Source organism: Phyllostomus discolor, chromosome 1 (assembly GCF_004126475.2).
Source record: "Phyllostomus discolor isolate MPI-MPIP mPhyDis1 chromosome 1, mPhyDis1.pri.v3, whole genome shotgun sequence".
Lineage (NCBI taxonomy): Eukaryota > Metazoa > Chordata > Mammalia > Chiroptera > Phyllostomidae > Phyllostomus > Phyllostomus discolor.
The window spans coordinates 155,142,360-155,160,964 of NC_040903.2; the positions used below are offsets into that span (position 1 = coordinate 155,142,360).

Here is an 18,605-nt window from a genome sequence, read left to right on the forward strand (position 1 = left end):
ATTTGGAGATGGGCCCATTGGGAAGTGATTAATCACTTCTTTGTGGTTGGAATGGGGCTAGTGCCCTTCTAGAGAGAACCCAGAAAGCTCCTTTGCCCCTTCTGCCATGTGAGAGCTGTCTAGGAACCAGGAAGCAGGCCCTTACCAGAGACCAAATCTACCAGCACCTTGATTTTGGACTTTCCAGCCTCCAGAACTGTAAGAAATAAGTATGTTTATAATAAGCCACCCAGTCTACGGTATTGTTAGAGCAGCCCAAACAGATGAGACAAACAGCTACTGCAATGGGCTGATTTTTGGCCTCTTTATGTCTCAGGACAGCAGTTGATGGAAACAGGGAACTGTAAGAAGAAAAGATGCTCACCTACTTCATTAAGGACACCTGCTCTTCAAGGGGACTGCTGAGAGTGTCCTTCCAGAAGTGCCCGCAACACCAAGAACATTGCCCTGGCCTGGCTCCTCTCCAGAACCAGGATCCACATTTTTGTTGTCTCCCCATGTGGACTGTTTCCACATTCCCCTGGTTCTTCCTCCCACGTCTCTCCTGCTTCTCCCCTGGGATAGCCTGACCCTTGATACCACATCTGAAATCAGTCCAAATCAGACTCCCAGAAGAAAAAGTTTTTATTTCAATGCACAGCTATAGCGTTCATGTACCTTAGCCTGGGTCAGCAGGAGAGAGGAGTCCTGTCCCCAAGAGGGGATAAACAGCTAAGTCATCCTGCATTCCTAGCACTGATCCTCAGAAGGCCCACATCCTGAGCTCCAGGTATCAGGATATAATGGTAGAGCTGACCTGACCCTGCTCCCAAAAACTCAAAACAGCCTGCTTCCAGGAAGGGAAGCCTTCTGCTCCTGTCTCCTGCCCTCCCTTAGGACAGAAAGCACTCCATCTGGCCAGGCGTCTGTTGGTGAACTCCAGGAGAACACATCCATCTTTTCAACCGTAGCAGCTATACTCGGTCTCCAGTACCCCATTTTGGGGCATCCCTGAGGTCAGTCTCTGGAGGTACTGCTGACGCAGAGGGGGCAACTGGGGATACAGCTCAAAGCCCTCTGGAAGGGTAGAATTAGGAAGCTTATAGTGGAGGAGGTGCTGCCGGAGACCCTGAAGAGAGGGAAGAAACTTTATGAGGTGGGTACTGAGGTCCTGTTGAGATCTCTGTCCCCCAAGACCCACTACTCTCCCACCCTCCAGGATGTGCCTGACCCTACCTCATCTGCCAGCAACCACGTTTTCTGCAGCATGCTCCTGCGGGCAGCCTTCACCTCATCCTAGAGACAGAACAGGGAGAGGTAGCTCCGGGCCAAGGACTGGTACCCCTCGCTGGCCCTCACCTCCTCTCCAGCTGGCCCAAGGGCAGTGCAATTGCAGGCTCCCTTCCTCCCTCTGGAGATGGGGCTGTAACTTACAGAACTCTTTGGGTCCTGGGAGAAGATGAAGCTGTTGATATGAGCCACAGTCACAGCATAGAGCACGGGACACCAGTGTGGACGGAGTGCACTAGTCACCAGGGCCCGGAAGTAGAGCTGGAGGAGGGCCAGGTTGTCTTCAGGAGGCTCTGTGTAGCATTCCAGGGACACAGGCAACTGTGACAGGGGAGACGAGATGTGCTGCAGATTCAATGGTCACCACTGGACAGTAGGGTTATGGAGGACTGTGATAATGTTCTTTTTAATTCTCCAAAAAAGTTTAGTGTTTTTTATATAAAGTATACATTTATATTTTATATGTATATTAAAATACTTCTATTTTAAGTTTACCAGAATGTTATAAAAACAGTAGCTCCTTACAACTTATAAACTCCTTAGCCTGATATTTGAAGCTGTTTAAGACTTTATTAGCCTCGTTTCCAAGAAGTTCCCAAGCTGAAATGTATTCCAGACTCCTCCCTCTTCCCAAGCCGTCATATTCCTCTCTGCCTCGGATTGCTTATGCTGTTCCACTAGGTACATTCCTGGTCAATGCCTGGTCATTTCCCACTTCTTTCATAAAGCCTTCCCCTTATGGGAAGTCAACTTTCCCTTCTCTGACTCTTGACTTAACACCTAAAATCTAAATAATTTACAAGTATCCTGGGATTTTAGTAGATCTCTTATCTGGATCACAGCACCTCACGAACAAGAGCCTGTAACCTGAACATCTACTATATGCCAGGTAACCTTTTCATGGATCCATTTAATCTCCTCAAGGCCTCCAAGGGGTAAAACAAAGAGCTGGAGGCACCCCAAAGCTCCCCACTGCTCACGACTGCCCCCGAGGCCCAGTACAGGGTGCCCGTGGTGGGCTCTGCTGGGTGAGAAAGTACCTGGGTCAGAGGCAGGCCCAGAGCTCGCAAGGCTCCCACGTGCTCCCCAAAGAGGGTGAGGCGCAAGTTGACGCTGAACCGACGCTGCAGGGGAAAGAGTACCACAGCCCCAAAGAGGTGGTCCCCAAAAGAAACAGCCTCAAAATGCTCCAGGAAGTTGGCATACAGGTCAGGGAAAGATGCCAAGCCAGGAAGTGGGCAATCCAGGTTGAGTTTTTGCAGGATTTCAGGCTGGCAGAGCCGGGCCAGGAGGGCTGCCACCAGACCCTGTATCGGGGTCTCCCGGAACAATTCGCTGTCCACCAGGAAAATACACATGAGCCGTGCCAGGCGGGCAGCAGGGGGCACAGCCCAGAGGGCCTGGGGGCGCCAGCTCTCCAGGACTAGCACCCACTGCAGGGCCCGCATGGCTGTGCCCACAGTGTCAGCAGTGGGGACCCCTGAGGGGGCGTCTGAGGCCTGGTGGTAGAGGTGAACCAGTGGCAAGAAAGGCCAGTCGGTGGGCAGCAAAGGCTCCTTAGGCAAGGGGAGCAGCAGAGCTGGGATTTGCTGTAGCTCCCCTCGGTACAAGGCCTGAGAGGCTTTCAGGCTGGGCTGGGCCAGTGAGCAGTGGGTCAGGTAGCAGCTGCGAATGCTGGGGAGGTCCTGGCAGGCCTGGGCCAGCAGAACCCCTCGTCCACACCCAGGGTCCCTGCTGCTCCCTAAGGATAGCTGGTCAGAGAAGTCCGCTGCTTCTGGGCCTCCTGCTGCTCTTTCCCTGTAACAGAACCCGAAAGCCACAAATAAGGGCTGGAACCACAGCACCCAGAAGTCCATGCCAGCCTTCCAGTGCTTCCCAGAGGTCCTAGGTGCTGCCAGTTTCCCTAATAACCTTCCATGTAGTATGTGTGGCAGTTAAGAGGATAGACACTAGAGTCAGCTGCCTAGATGCAAGCTTATAGAACTTCTCTGTACCTGTTTCCTCATAGTAAAATGGCTGAACAGTAAACCTACTTATCAGGGTGATCACTTTGCAAGGTATGTAATGTCTAATCAGTATGTTGTACACCTGAAACTAATATAATATTGTATGTCAACTGTAGTTGGAAAATAAAAAATTTTAAACAGCAATACCTATGTCATGGTACAGGTAAAATGCAGTCAAGTACTTAAGGGAACACCAGACACGGAGTAAGCATTCAGTAACTGTTGGCTGCTGCCCATGTACAGCTAGTTCATATACTACTATACAGTCACAACAAAGTCTCATAATAATTCTCCAGTGTGTTTATTCTGAACCCCATCTTACTAATGAGGAAAGGGAGGCTCAGGCAGGTTAAACGTAATTCATGGAAGAAAGAGAATTAATTAAGCCCAGGTCTCCAAGCTCCAAGGTTAGGGGTGCTCTGTCAACAAACAACCACAGCCCCCTCTCAAAGGGCTGAGGTGATGCCACCAAACCTGGACTTACGGGAGAAACTCCAGCCGGAATACACAGCTCAGCAGTAGTTCATGTGCAAGATGCTCGCTTCCAGGCAGCAGCCGGCTCAGCAAGGCTAAGGCCACACCATGATGGAGGGCAGCACTGGTGGCTGGCAATGGCTGGAGTGTTGCCTGTGGACAGAAGGCGGAGGGCCCAGGGGTTGAGAGGGGACAAAGCAAAGAGAAGTGAGGACGAGGACACAAGCAAAGAGGGTGTGTGCTGAAGGGCACGTCTGGAGGAAAGCAGGAATGGCATAGCCTGCCAGTAGCAGCACAGGCTCCAGAGAAGCAGGAGGGCAATAATGTGGAGAGGAAGGAGGAGATTGAGGTATGGGGATTGGAGACACCCACCGCTCTCTGAGCCAGGATGAGTGCCAGATACTGCAGGTGGTACTCATGGCGTAAAGCCCACGCTGAGAAGGCTGTGAGGGGCGGAGCAGCCCCAGGAGCCAAACACTGGAGGAAGTAGTTCTGGAGTCCTGGGGCAGCCAATACTGTAGCCAGCTGAGGAAAAGCAAGCTTGTTCAGATGTAGAAGGCAACTCTGATCCTTTCTGGGGTGCCCAGGTGGCTGCTACCTCCCCAACCTAACTCAGAAAAATGGGTGCTGGAAGAAGCCTCTTTTTTCCAAGGGGCGCCCTCCCCACTTTCTTTCTGACTCCTGCCATATTGGCCCCCTGCCTGGAACCTAACCAGGAGCCTAGGGCTCACCTGGCCACATAGCCCCTTGTGGATCCGGGCCAGGGTGTTGAAAAGGCAGAGGAGGGAAGTGAGGACTGGGAAGGGTGAGGCTGAGCCAGCAAGACTGAGAGGGGGGCAACCTCCCGTGCAGCCCAGTGACACGAGGCTGCGGAGAGCTTCGGGGGCCGGAGCACAGGACTGTGGGTTGCAGAGGAGAGAGCAGCGCCTGCAGGCAGAATGGAAAAGTTGAGGGGCTCTAGCCTGATGTGTGCCAGGCTGGGAGAGGCAGGGACTTGGCTGTGCAGACAGTGCCCACCTTCCTTAGAGCCTCCAACTGATGCCCACTCAGGAGTCAGATTTCCTTCTGGCTCAGGGCTTCCACCCGGAATGGACCAGGGAGCTAGATTCTGGAACCCCACAGGAGAAAAACTGCCTCCACCACAAGTACACCCACAGTACCTACCCGAGGGAATCCCACAGGCTGCCCAGAGCAGGCTGGCTCAGCAGGGGCAGCAGCAGCTCCTCTGACAGGCGCTCTGTGTCCTGAAGCCAATCCTCTGGGCACAAGTCCGGCTGGAAAACCAAGGGGCTCACTGAGCTGACGGCCCAGGACTCCCATTCTCTTAACCCTGTGTACCCAGGCCAAGCCTGTAATGCCAAGAGCTCAAAAGGGTCAGTATTTGGAGGTTCCTGCCTTCTGACCCTTGTGGAGAGAGAAAACCCTGAGGTTGCTCTGGCACTTGAGGTCTAGGGGGCCTGGGAGAGCATAAAGGCTCCATGGAGGCTGAGCTTTGGGGTTCTTGGACTCTTTGGAAACTCCACTGGGTATGGAGGTGGAAAGAGGACGAAAGGTAGGAAGGAAATGGTGGAGAGTAGAAGGGGAATGGGGAGACAGGAGTGGAGAGATGAAAACAGAGAAAGAGAAGGAGTGTTAAGGTGAAAGCAGGGCCTCCCAGGCACAGGGCAAGGCAGGAGGGCGACACTCACCTGCCGGCTCCAGGCCTGGTAGTAGGCATCGAGGAAGAGGAGGCAGGCAGTGGGCACCGGGCCCAGAGCACTCCACATCTCAGGTCTGGGCAGCAGCTTTAAGGTCTGTCTTAGACATGGCTCCACAAGAGGTTGGAGCCCAGACACCTGTGTCCAAGTGACCAAGGAAGGGGTGTCCAACAGACTGGCCTTAGCAGAGTCACTACATGAAAGCCAAAAGGGGCCACAGTGAGGCTCTGGCTTCCCTGACTCCCCTCTAAGCTCTAGCCACCCTCTCCCTAGGGAGGAGCTCTCCTGCTTCTCGCAGAGCTCCTGGTGGGAAGTTCCTGATGGCACCTCAGGGCTATTGCCTACCTGCTGGGTTTGCAGGTAGTGCTGCTGGCTGCCAGAGTCAGCTGGGTGAGGACAGTGAGCAATGAGGCTATCCGTTGCATGGACAGGGGCTGAGGGGGTTGGAAGCTGAGCTCCTTTGGCATAACCTGCAGGGCCCCGATCAGCACTGGATATAGCTCCCTGGGGAGAACAATAACTGCCTTTGAGTGCAGAAGAGAGATGGAGACGTAAGATGCAAGGCAAGGCCTGCCCAGGGATCTGCAGTCTAGTTAAAGAGGATCAGAAGGCAGAGGTCCCAGGCTGGGTACTCCTGGTCAGCTTCAAGGGGGAAGAAAGGTTGGGGGCCGAAGGGAGGAGGTAGCCCTTCAGGCTTCCCCCTAAAAGGGAATTTAAATCTGATTTATACCAACGCTGTGGTACACAGAATGTAAACAATATTCTATGGATGGCACAGACTTCGTTCCCCTCTCCCCTAGCTGGTCATTATTCCCAGAATCCCCTCTTCCTCATTTTCAGCCTCCCTCCAAGCTTGAAACCTTAAGCAACGTTGAGTTATCAGTTTAGGCAAGGGTGCAGAACTGGAGGGGTCTCCCAAGGAGCCTACCCCTTGTTTTTCCTTACCTGTAAAGGTCACCGCCCTGGCCATAGGAGGCTGCTACAGCCCACAGACGGAAGGCCTCAGTATTCAGCATCTCGGCTTCCTCTGGGGGCAAGGTCAGTTCCTGGGGAGCCTCAGCTATGAAGCGGCACAGGCAGCTCCGGAGATCAAAGCTACTCAACTGAGAGTGGACAGAGTCTGGGGATCAGGATCAGAGCTGGGGATCAGGGTCCCCAGTAGCCTCAGGTTCTTTCATTATGGAGACTGGCTCAACTGAGCCCTGTTCAGAGCCCTCTGGGGCCACAGGGTCATAGCTCTGGGCCAGGGTGAAACTACCTCTTCTGTCTCTCTCTCCCACCCTGCCCTCTCCTCTCTTTTTTAGCAAGCACTTGCTTGGCACCTTTTCAAAGGCTACTTGGCTGTGGGTGATGTGTGCCCTCTGTATGTGGCTCCTCTGGGCTGGGAGCCTACCCTTCACGTAATGAAAGCACAGTAGATCTAGAGGGTACAATAAGCTCCGGGTGACTAGGCTCCTGACTGGTGGTTTTTGTTGTATTTCTGAGCAACAGAATGAGACGAAGAGGAAGATGGAATGAGCAGGGCCCAAGTCCAGGGACCATGCTTAGCCCCCAGCCCCACCCCTGCCTTGTGTCCTGCTCACCAGCCGGGAAGCAATATTTCTACCAGCTGAGGCCAGGACACGAAGCAGCTTCATAGCAGCTGCACAGGGTACTTTGTGTAGACTGGGGGTAGGCCCTATCCCGATGGGGGACCAGCTGGTGGGCAGGAACTCTCGAACCACAGTCTCAATCAGCCGAGGGCACTCTAGGACCTGTGGGGGGCAGGAGAAAAGGGAGGTAGGGAGGCTGAGGGTCAAGACCAGGCCCACCTACGCTCTTTGCCCATTCCCTGTCTCTTTCTCACCCTTGTGGCTGATTCCAAAGAATGACGGGCCAGACGGATGAGCACGGCCAGGATGTCAAGGACCACAGAAGGTCCTGGGCAGGTGACCTCTAGCACATAGCGCAGCCGAGGCAGCAGGTTGGTGGCCAAAAGCCCCTGGAGGTTGGAGAGATAAACGCACTGCCAAATGCAGCTGGGCCCAGGTCTTGATGACCCCTCTTGCCTACCATGAGCATGCCCTGGAGGTCATAGGACAGACGCAGCTGTCCCAGCATCTTTACCTTGATGACATCGTGTCGGGCCAGGTCAGATGGAGGCCGGTTTCCTTCCTCAGGGCTCTTCTTTTTTGCCTTTTCTCCTGAAGGCTCTTCGTCTTCATCCTCATCCTCTTTGTCCTGCTGGCTGGGCATCAGAGGGAACACCAGAGCTCCATGGTACCAGGAGAAGGTGCTGTCAAGGAGCTCCTTCCAGAGGAAAGAGGATAGGGTAGGAAGAAGAGGGAAAGCCAGGAAGTGGGTACAGGAGTAGTGAGTGGAAGGACCCACTAAGAAAAAGGTGAGGCTCTGGGCTTCAGGGCTTTTAGGAGAAGAGGGGGACACTTCCATCCCATTCTCTGCTCTGCCTGGCAAAGCCTCCACCATGAAGGCATGCCCAGTAGGAGGAGTAGGGACCCTGAGACCTCAAAGCCCCATTCATATCCTGGTTATACCTCATCTCCAGGAACCACCAACAGAGCTCGAAGAGCTCGAACAGCAGCCGCGATGACCCCATCCACTCTATCATCCAGGGAGAAGCGCAGCAGGAAAAGGAAACCAGCATCCAAAAGGAGGTGCAAGACGCTGCCTGCTAGCCGGTCCCCAAACTCACCAGACTGGGCCTGGGGGGCAGGAGGATAAAACCTTGCAGGAGAAAGTTATATAGTCTTTGTCCTAAACCCTTCATTTGCCTACCCATGACCTTGGGTTGGTCCTGTTCCCAGTCTGACCCACAGATGGTTGGTGTTTGGACTCGTGAGCCAGTGTGAAAAGGGCAGGAGGTGGGAAAATCTAAGGCTGTGAGGCGAGGAATGGGGGTGGGCAGCACCCAGCCAGCAGTCCACTCACCCTGCTGATGACCTGGGCCAACACGTGCAGTGCTAGCGCTCTCTGCTGGGACACCTGGCTGCGCGTCAGGTGGAACAGCTCCTGTAGGGAGTACCCTGCTCTCTGGGGCAGGGACAAGGAGTCAGAAAGAGCCAAGATACAGGGCAGTACCCCCTATATGCCAGGCACTGAGTTAGGAGTCAAGGGGAAGACAAAAATAAGTAATAGCTCTTGCCATGCTGCTCTCCGTGGATCCTCAAACTGGTAAAGATATGATTTGCATACAAGTAACCATGACATAAGGAAGACTTGGAGGAACATAGTAATCAGTGTTTAATTTGCAACCAGAGAACAGGAGCAAGAGAGAGAAAGAGAGAGAAGTGGAAAAGTGATATGGTCTTAGTGGGCGGGTAAAGCTTCTTTGATGGCCTGGCCTAGAGCACAGGGTAAAGGCATTCCCTGGAGCAGGCTTTAGGAACTGAGCCCTGGAGGTCCTTAGGCAGAGGGTGTGTGCAGGGAGAGGGCACACAGTGGTACAGTAAGAGTGAAGGAGCCAGAGGCAGACTGTGGAAGGACTGTCTTGTGGGGCTGAGGAGCCAACACCTATTCTTTGAGCAGAGGGGAGCCAGGAAACTTTCTGAGGCAAGGAGAGGCATGGCCCGAGCTGGGCCAGAGGGGATCAGTGTGGCAGCCCTGTAAGGCGTGGGATGGAATGGTATGGCAGAGTGGAAGACATGGTGACTGAGCAGACAAGAGGGAACAGGGATCTTAGGTAGAAAGCATCGGAGAACTGGCAAGTTCTGGCAACTGACTGGAAAGTGAGGGAATGAGGAGAAGATTTCGAGCTAGGAGCCTGAGTGGACAGCGAGACCATGAACTGGATTAGGGCACACAGGAGTCCTAGGCATCTGGCCAGAGGTCCTTTGCTACGTGGTTATTAAAAGCTGCCCAATCCTCCCTGGGTGCCATGCCTCACCTCTGCCTCCTCTCCATGGTGGTGCAGTCCCAGATGGGTGGGTAGGTCTACGTCGGGAGCCAGTAGCTCTCCCTGAAGACTGAATCGGGCCTGCATCCTCTAATGGGAAGAGAAAGAGGACTATGCGCTGGGGCCAGCAACAATGTCTCCATACCCATTCTTCATATGTAATCCCAGCCTTTTAGGATTTAGGTCCTGATTCTACCCCTCGTTAGAAATGGGCTCCTCTGGCCTATGATGCCAGGAGGTGAGCACAAAGAAGAGATATTTCTCAAGCTTTGGGTGAAGAGAAGGGCCTGAGTTCTGGGGCCAAAAGCCGCAGCCCACTCTCACCCGGCTCCAGCTGAAGGCCAGGGGCCTTCCTCACCTCCTGTGTCTGCTGCCGCCGGAGTGGGGGCAGGTCCTGGGTCCAATGGAGTTTGTCCAGTTCAATAGTGTCCATGTGCAGCCACTCCTTGTTGGGGGCTACGGGCAGTGCCAGAGCTAGGGAGATGGAAGCAGAGTAGTATATCCTAAGGGACTTAGCTCACTGACCCACTGGTGTCCCAGCCATCACCCCATGGCTGCCACGTCCATCTCTACCCAATCGTCTGGCAGCCTCTGCCTTCAGCTGTGGCTAAATGACACGGTCCAGAAGCTGGACTCCTGGGAACTGGGCGAACATTTCAAATATGGCAGAACACACACCATCCCTGGGCTCCAGCCCCTATCTGACCCCAAGGGTTTGTTGGGAGGGGAAGGAGGAAGAGGAGAGGTTAAGGACGAGGAGAGGAGGAAGGGAGGACCACATATATCAGGGAAAACAGTTCTCCACTGTTTAAACCTCTTAAAAGAAGTACCAACCTCTTAAAAAAGCAGAGAAGTAGGTACAATGAAGAGGGAGCAGCTATACTGCTTCAGGAAGGCAAGATACAAAACACACACCCACAACATCCAACATCCTCTTCCTTTCTCACCGCAACCCCCACCCAACCTGCTCAGCTGGCCTGGAGCTCATCCAGGAGCAGGAGGGTCCTGGCTCTCATAATTCAATTTCTTCTTTTGTTAATCACTAATAAAATAATCAAATTCCTGGGAAATGAGTACTCTCACTGGCCTCTATGCTTCAGGTCTGGCATGTTCATAAGACCTGCATCACTCTTCCCCACCACCCTGGCCCTGCCATCTCTCCCCACTCCCACCCCCACCCCCAGAGCAGGGGCAGAAAACTGGGATGGGTGGAGCCATAGGTGGAAGGGCGAAGATGGTCTGCCAGGGGAGGGGGCCATTCAGCCACCACACACTGCAGATAAAGAATGATTTCAGTACAACAATGAGGATTCATGTTAGGGGCTCAAGGACAGAGAAGATTCTCTTTTCTCAAGTACCAGAAGGAATACTTTTCTCTACTTTTATTGACAAAAAGATGTCCCCTCCACCTCCTGCAAACCTGGGGCTCCTGGCTCTGGCTCCTCTTCCTGCCTGGCTTCACTGGAAGAAGTCGACATAATGGGCTCTTCTCCAACAACCTCTACAGAGGGTCCTCCTGGCCTCTGCTCCTCCGTGACCTTTTCTTCTGCTTGCTCACGGGTGCAGCTGCGAGATCTCAAGAAAGCAACCAAGCTGGGATCTAGAAGAGAGAGGGAGGATCTGGCTTCACCATTCTCACCATTGTGAGGGCAGATTCTCTCTAACCTCCTCTAGACCTGAAACCTGAATACTACCTGCCTACGGATGACAAGCCAAGCCATTTGCCAGCCCTGGCCTGAGCGCCCTGCGCTCTCCTGGAACCTGCCTGCCTGACCATCCTCCATCCTTCAGTCCCCTGGCCCAGGTTTACGCCCATCCCTGTGCTTGGCTCCAGGTCATGGACCCAAAGTAAGTGGCTGTGGGAAAAAAATGAATAAATGTTCACTAGGGCAAGAGAAGGCATTTAGAGGAACAGTCTCTCTCACTTTTAGCTAATTTATTTATGCATAAATCTTCACTAAAAGCCTAATATATGCTGTGTACTATATAGGTGCTAGATATACAGTTTGGAACAAGATGGGCTTGGTGCACAGAAACTAGGAGGGAGGTATAGTATAGTGGAACATCATATAGTGGAGCACACTGCAGCCATACTAGAGAACAGCTATAACACAGCACCTATTACACTAGGATAGTACAGTGCCCACAGCACAGTGGTTAGACCAGGGCCCGAGAGACCACATGGACGTGGGTTTACATTTCATCCATGTTCCTTACCAACTGGGTGACTTGGGGGAGAATTTCTCAAAATTATGAGCCTAAGTTTTTTCTTTCTTTTTCATAAGTAAATGAGGTTAGTACCACCTACCTCACAGGACAGTTTGAGGACAGAATGATATAACGCATTCAAGAACCCAGCATGATGCCTAGCAATCATGGTAAGCTTTTCTCAATAAGTGGCTGGCCCTCCTTAGCTCAGTCTCAGCAGGAAGCCAGGTATTCATACCGAGCTGAGCCAGCAACCTCTGCTGTTCCTGCAGGATCTCCTCAGAAGTCATGGCTTGAAGTCTTGCCATGTTCTCTTCATGGATGGTCTGGGCTTCCTGCTCAGCCTCCTGGCCCCTGAGCCCTTTCCCTGTGACCAGATGGGGCCCCTGGAAGTTGTGGCTGCCCCATGGAAGCTGGTGATACTTCTCCCTGGGTGTGAGGGACTCACAGGTCACAGCACCTGGAAGAAGTGTATAATCAGTTTCATTGCCTCATACCAACTGGGCTTTTTGGCCCTCTTTTCCAGTCCCTTTAGTCCTAGAGACAGCTAGAGGCCCTAGAGCTTTCCTGGGCACAGGGTGGAGAGCCCCACCTCCACCCCCTACTCCTTCTTTCCCCTGGATTTATATGAGAAAGTTTCCCTTAGAAACACCCTACTTTCCAACTCTTCTCACAGATGTTCAAGCTACTATTTGCCTCCAGGTCATGACCCCAGCTGTCCTGCTGGTAATCTGCATCATTAAAGGAACCATGGCTTCTGTCTTTATTTTACAGTCTCTGCCAGCCACTTCTATCCTCTCCCTTGGCCTGCCCTCTTCCTGCACCTAAGACCCAGATATGGACACAAGCCAGATATGGACACAAGCCAGATATGGCTTGTGTCCACCCACACTTCATACTCTAAGGGAGGATATGGGACAGCATCCTCTTTAGATGGCTCAAATGCAATTGATATTTGAGGCAGGGAACAGTACCTGGAAGAAGTATATGATTCAAAGACGACTCTATGATCATGCATCACAAAAAAGCCAAGCCCATGCCTCTTCAACCTCAGCTCACCCTCTGGGGGGTCCACAGTAGACACAACTCCTCTACCTGGTGGGACACTGGCTTCAGACACTCTCCTTGCTGCAATTTCCTGGGCAAAGATGCTTCTCTTACCAGATACTGTTGGCTTCCTCTATGGGGTAAAAAGAAAACAAGGATGATTGATATTCACTGACCCATTCTCTTCTCAACCTCTTTATACCAAAGTCACGGGAACAAGGACATAAAAGGGAATTGCTTAATCTCGAAGGATCACAACCCTAGTGCTCAGAAAAAGAAGAGTATTATAGGAGCAGAGGTCTTGAAGTCTGACAGACCTGGGTTGGATTTCTGACTCTTCTATCTATTAGATATGTGGTGTTGGTCAAGTTATTTATCTTTTGGAGGAGGTCTCAGTTTCCTCACTTGAAAAAATGGGGATAATGTTACCCACCTTACATGGTTATTATGAGGATTAAATGAAGTAATGCATATAAAGTGCTTAGTATGGTGCCACTTTAACAACAGAGTTATTTATCATTATTAAGATTAACAATCTGGCTCTGGCAAGGTAGTTCAGTTGGTTAGAGCATCATCCTGATACACCAAGGTTGTGGGTTTGATCCCCAGTATACGCACATACAAGAATCAACCAATGAATGCATCAGTAAGTGGAACAACAAAAAAATCTGTTTTATTCTCTCTCTCCCCTTTCCTTTCCCTCTCTGAATCAATAAATCATTTTTTTTTAATTATCAATCTGGGAAGGATGCACTATGAGACTATGAGACTCACCTGACTGAACCCTAAAGCACCATCTAAGGTTACTCCTGCCTACCTGTCTCCCCTGTGAGCGATGGAATACAGGGGGGAATGCAACACCACTGGGCACAGGCAAATTCACAGCGACTGAACTTGTATCTCGTTCCTGCAGCAACAGAGCACAAAGGAGTGATAAAATTGAGATTTCCCCAGGCTGGAGTCTATCCCAGCAGTCCCAGTTCTGTATAACTAGAACCTCACTCTAGGAAGTAATACACCCACCTTGCTTTTTAGGGCACAGTGATTCTACATTTGACCTTAGCCAAAAGGCCAAGAAGTGATGGGGGACAGTGATTCTAAACCAGCCCCCAACCTGACTGTAGGTCCCACCCTTCTAAATCATCCTTTACTCATAAGGCCCACCACCCCCACCCAATGTCGATGCTGCCCTAGGATGCCTTGTCCCACTCAGCCAGGGTAAGACGCACAATAATCTTAGTCAAGACAGCAGTGATGTGCTGATCATGCCTGTTCAGCCTCTCCTCAGCGTCCTCGTTGTCAGCCAGGGAATGGCCAGGGCTAGGCTTGGCTCTTTTAGGGGGGGCAGGAACCAAAGCTGGGGGCAAATCTGGGAGACCTGGGAGAAAGAAAAAACAACCCAGATGGTAGGATGTTCATATATTCCCAGGAAGAGTCTGAGGGCTAGGGGAAAGCCAAAGAAAGTCAGCTGCTGGGGGGCCCTGGCTCAAGCTGTGTCACCTTAGGCAAAAGCTTTACCTCTTGAGCCTCGGTTTCTTTCGATGTAAAATGGGGTTGCAGCAACAGTGGCTATGCAGTGTATGAAATAATAATGGGTAGAATCCAGCCACAACAGAAAAAGGAAGGAGATGCTCAGGCAGTACCCTCTCCTTCTCAGCCTCACACCCACAGCCACTCACTGTCCAGCATCACTGTATCCCGGTGATCCTGCAGCAGAGGTTGGTCCGGGTTAGCATTGGCACTTCTCCTACTTCCTTTCTTCACCAATTGTACTGCTGGGGCTGCACCAGCTGCGAGAAACTGACTCTGGAATCGGAGCAGGTCCACTTCGGACTCCCCTGGCTTTGGTCTCGACAGCATCTTGACACTCCAGGGGCCTCCCCAGTGCAGCTCTTTCCAGCACTGTTTTGGTGTGGGGACTCCCTCTCATTCACTCCTAAAAGCAATAAAGATGGGCCTTCTTTAAGTGAACCCTGGTTCTTTCTTGTTGTGCATCAAAGAAGGCGTTTTTCCTTGCCAACTCATTCCTCCTCATTCATGCCTTCTTGCCATTCTCTCCCTATTTAGCCCTGCCTTATGCCGTCAGCCTAGCAACAATATTTACTGCCAACTTAAGCTGATTACAACCTGTGGATAACAAAAAGTCTCGAGGAATTAAGGAAAATGTTACCAGGACCCAGAAGGGGAGTGCAGATTCTGTATCAAACTGGCAAGAAGATGCCTGGCCTAAAAGTACTGAATTAATAAACCACTTCGAGATGTAAAGGACCGATATATAAAAATCACTTCTAGTTTTATACACTGTCAAAGAACGATAAGAAAACTAAGAAAACAATTCCACTTACAATAGCATCAAAAAGAATAAGATATTTAAGAATAAATCCCACCAAGGACGTAGAAGTCTTGTACACTGTGGGGCCCCACAACTCCGCGTAGGGCTCTATGGTCGCGCGTGCTCTTGGACCACCCGTTTCAGCAAAGAGAAATCACGTAGTTTCAGCCTACGCTGCCGGCCGATGTAGGGAGGGCCGTGACCGGAATCTCCACACTGAAGTGGCCTCAGCCGCTCCTGTGCAGTCCAAACACATTCCCGCAGGCTCTGACAAAGGAACTGAATACTCTGCAACAGAGCCCTCCACGGAGATCCCCTGAAGTCCGTCTCTCCAGACAGCTGAGCCACTTACTCGCTGTTCCCCCGCCTGGGAGCCGCCATCTTGCCCCGCACTGGCCTCGTTTCCGCCACATCCAGATTTGAGCTTCCGCCCCGCAGACGGGCTCCGCCTCTTCGGGCCTGGCTCCGCCCGCTCCAGGGTGTGTGGGCTCGGCTTTAGGGAACACCTGAGCGGTAAAGTACTCGGCTTGCAGTGTACCCACCACGTGAGTTTTGTGCTGACATACCACATCCTTCAGTGTACAGTAGGCACGGGTCCTTCTTCAATACAACACCCGCGACAGAGGCAAAGCGCGGACATTCTCACTAGCGCGGATAACCCAAGCTGCAGGGATGGTGTGCTGAGAAGAAAGAAGACAGCAGCCTCCCTGCCCTCAAGGCGATCCCCTTCGTGGCATTCTGCCTTTGATAGCCAGTGTCCATTACTGGAAATTTTCCTTCTACGCCCAAAGTGTTTCTCTTAAGGTCTAGCTGGAGTCAACTGTAAAACCTTGGCTAACCTGGATACTCACTGAACTTCTCTTGGAACCTTGTGTGGCATGTTGGGAACTATCACTAGTTACCTTTTCGCAAGCGTATGTTTTGTACCCTTCCATAGACTGTGAGTTCCTTGGGGGCATCCGGCCTTCTTTTTTGCATCCTTAACGCTCAGCACCCACCGCATTGCCTTGCACATAGGACCTTAGTCAATCATTGCCATCTTAGGGCAGCCAATAATTATTAGTCCAGTGGTTCTTAAACTTGAGCAGGCACCAATCACCTGGAGGGCTTGTTAAAACGGATTGCTGGCCCTTGCTGGTGTGCTCAGTTGGTTAGAGCGTGGTTTGGTGACCAGGGAGGGAGGGCGGGTCTTAGCTTAAATTCTGATGGAGCAAGTGCCTGGGTTGTGGATTCCTCTTCTTCAGGCACGTAAGAGAATATTTCTCACGTCGGTGTTTCTCTCCCTCTCTCCCGCCCTCCTCTCCCTTCCTTACCCTCTCTCTAAAATCAATAACCATGAACTCGGGTGAGGATTAAAAAACAAAAAACAGATTGCTGGACCTCATCCTCAGAGTTTCTGATTCAGTAGGCCTGGAATAGGACCTGAGAATTTGCATTCCAACAAGTTTTAGAACCCTTTTTTAGTTCTGAGAGATCTCAACTGCAGCAGTAAATTTCAGCTACTGGGATTTGGCCAAACTCAGAGTCCAAAATAGTACGGGACCTGGTCACAAGTTATGAGAAACGAGGGAGGGGAACTGGAGCCAAAAATGTAGGAAGAATGATAGTAGAAAATCGTTGTTTGAACCGCTAATGATATAATCACTCCAGGCAATGTTCATTAATGGCTGATGAAACTATTAAATGAAAGGTCAATTAGGTTTTTATATGGATAGATCAGGTTACCAACTCGTGAATCTACTGATGAATCTTTTTAAAAAAGATTTTAGCCCCGGCTGGTGTGGCTCAGTGGATTTAACGTTGACCTGTGGACCAAAGGGTCACCAGTTTGATTTCCAGTCCCGGTACATGCCTGGGTTGTGGGCCTGGCTCCCCCATGTGGGGCATGCGAGAGGCAACCACACATTGATATTTCACTCCCTCTTTTTCTCCCTCCCTTCCCCGCTCTCTAAGAAGACTTTATTTATTTACTCTTAGAGAGCGGGGAAGGGAGGGAGAAAGGGAGGGAGAGAAACATCAATGTGTAGTTGAATGGGGGAGCCTAGTCCACAACCTAGCCATGTATCCAGACTGGGAATTGAACCAGCTCCCAATCCACTGAGCCACACCAGCCAGGACTGAATCTGTTGATGAATCTTAACATCACTGAAAAGGGGATCACTGGACATAATATGCTTCATGATGTGATACAGTTGTAAATACAAAACACTTCTTCAGAAGGCTTCATGACAAAAATTGAATCTAGCCAAGCATCTAGATCTAGCTATCAAACTGCAGGAAATATGGGCAGGAGAGGAATGTGTTAAATGATAGCACAAAGATACAATTAAACAAATCCAGATTGTGGGAAGTTCTCTCTCTCTTTCTTTTTAAGATTTTATTTATTTTATTTTTAGAAAAAGGGGGAGGAAGGGAGAAAGGGAGGGAGAAAAACATTCATTAGTTGCCCCTTGCTCGCCCCCAATCAGGGACCTGGCCCAGGCATGTGTCCTGGCCTAGAATCAAACCGTGATCTTTCAATTCTCAGGCCAGTGCTCGATCCACTGAACCACACCTGTGAGGGTCAGATTGTGGAAAATTATTCAAATTTCTTCTATACATTTCATATCCAAGTGAGAAAGAGATTATCTATTAAATATATGGTCCTTGTTTGTATACTGATTCAAATAAACCTACTGTAAAAATTTTTTGAGACTGCTGGGAAAAACTAAATACAAACTGAGTGCAATATGATATTAAGCATTTGTTAAAAATTTATTGGGTATGGATGTGTTTTTTAAAATAACTTTATTTTAGAATAGTTTTAGATTTACAGAAAAATTGCAAAGATAGTTTCCATTTATCCTACACATAAGTTACCCTGCTATTAATGTCTAACATTAATATGGTACATTTTTTTTCAGAATGAATGAACCAATATTGACATATATTACTAACTAAAGCCCACACTTTATTCAGATATCCTCAACTTTTCCCTAATGTCCTTTTTCTGTTTCCCCAACCACATTACTTAGTTGTCAGTCTCCTTAGGCTCCTCTCAGCTGTGACAATTTTGTGGACTTTGGTTTTTGATGACTTGGACAGTTTAAAGTAGTACTGATATTTTTAGAATGTCTCTCATTTGGGTTTTTTCTGATGTTTTTCTCATTATTAGATTGGGCTTATGGGCTTTTAAAAATATTTTGTTTATTTATTTTTAGAGAGTTGGGAAGGAGAGTGAAAGAGTGGGAAAGATCAAGTGGTTGCAGCTCGCACGCCCCCTGCTGGGGACCTGGCCTGCAACCCAGGCATGTGCCCTGACTGGGAATCAAACCAGTGGACCTTTTGGGTTGCATGCTGATGCTCAATCCACTGAGCCACACCTGCTGGGGCAAGACTGGGTTATGGGTTTTGGGGAGGAAGACCACAGAGCTAAAATGCCATTTTACAAGGGTAGCTACTATCAACATGACTTGCCATTGTTTATGTTAACCTTACTCAACTGGCAGAGGTAATGTTTGTTGGATCTCCAACTCAAAAGTTACCTTTACCTCACGGTGCTCCATCCTGTCCTTTCTGAGAAAGCAGCCACTTTGTGCAGCCCCCAGATGAGTATGGATTTATGATCCATCTCTCTGAGTGAAGTATCTACATAAATTATTTGTAATTCTTCCTCATGGGAGCTTTATCTACAATCCCTA

The 18,605-nt window shown here is 50.5% G+C and overlaps 1 protein-coding gene across 2 annotated transcripts; it reads right to left on the reverse strand.

The window, feature by feature from the left end:
* Positions 1–606: 606 nt before the first annotated feature.
* RPAP1 (RNA polymerase II associated protein 1) lies at positions 607–15,327 on the reverse strand. 2 transcript variants are annotated; one of them, XM_036031974.1, is made up of 25 exons: positions 14,939–15,327; positions 14,273–14,529; positions 13,823–13,971; positions 13,411–13,500; positions 12,642–12,726; positions 11,785–12,006; positions 10,759–10,938; positions 9,697–9,812; positions 9,330–9,428; positions 8,375–8,476; positions 7,981–8,148; positions 7,553–7,735; positions 7,293–7,427; positions 7,030–7,200; positions 6,392–6,549; positions 5,792–5,950; positions 5,438–5,639; positions 4,914–5,023; positions 4,481–4,676; positions 4,122–4,274; positions 3,760–3,902; positions 2,310–3,066; positions 1,414–1,590; positions 1,216–1,275; positions 607–1,108 (listed from the first exon to the last, which is right to left on the reverse strand). In XM_036031974.1, the coding sequence occupies exons 2-25, from the start codon at positions 14,451–14,453 to the stop codon at positions 941–943; spliced, it is 4,164 nt and encodes a 1,387-aa protein (XP_035887867.1). In that variant the 5' UTR covers positions 14,454–14,529; positions 14,939–15,327; the 3' UTR covers positions 607–940. The 2 variants fall into 2 exon arrangements, with proteins under 2 accessions (XP_035887867.1, XP_035887864.1); XM_036031971.1 differs by having other exon boundaries at positions 12,606–12,726.
* Positions 15,328–18,605: the final 3,278 nt, after the last annotated feature.

Bases quoted from the DNA above. Each gene is read 5' to 3' on its own strand.
- RPAP1 (XM_036031971.1), bottom strand. From the start codon at position 14,453: ATGCTGTCGAGACCAAAGCCAGGGGAGTCCGAAGTGGACCTGCTCCGA. The intron at 8,477-9,329 runs GTGAGGCATGGC...TCCCTGCCCCAG, and splicing joins ACCATGGAGAGGAGGCAGAG to AGAGCAGGGTACTCCCTACA. The intron at 5,024-5,437 runs GTGAGTGTCGCC...TTGGTTTTCCAG, and splicing joins ACCAGGCCTGGAGCCGGCAG to CCGGACTTGTGCCCAGAGGA.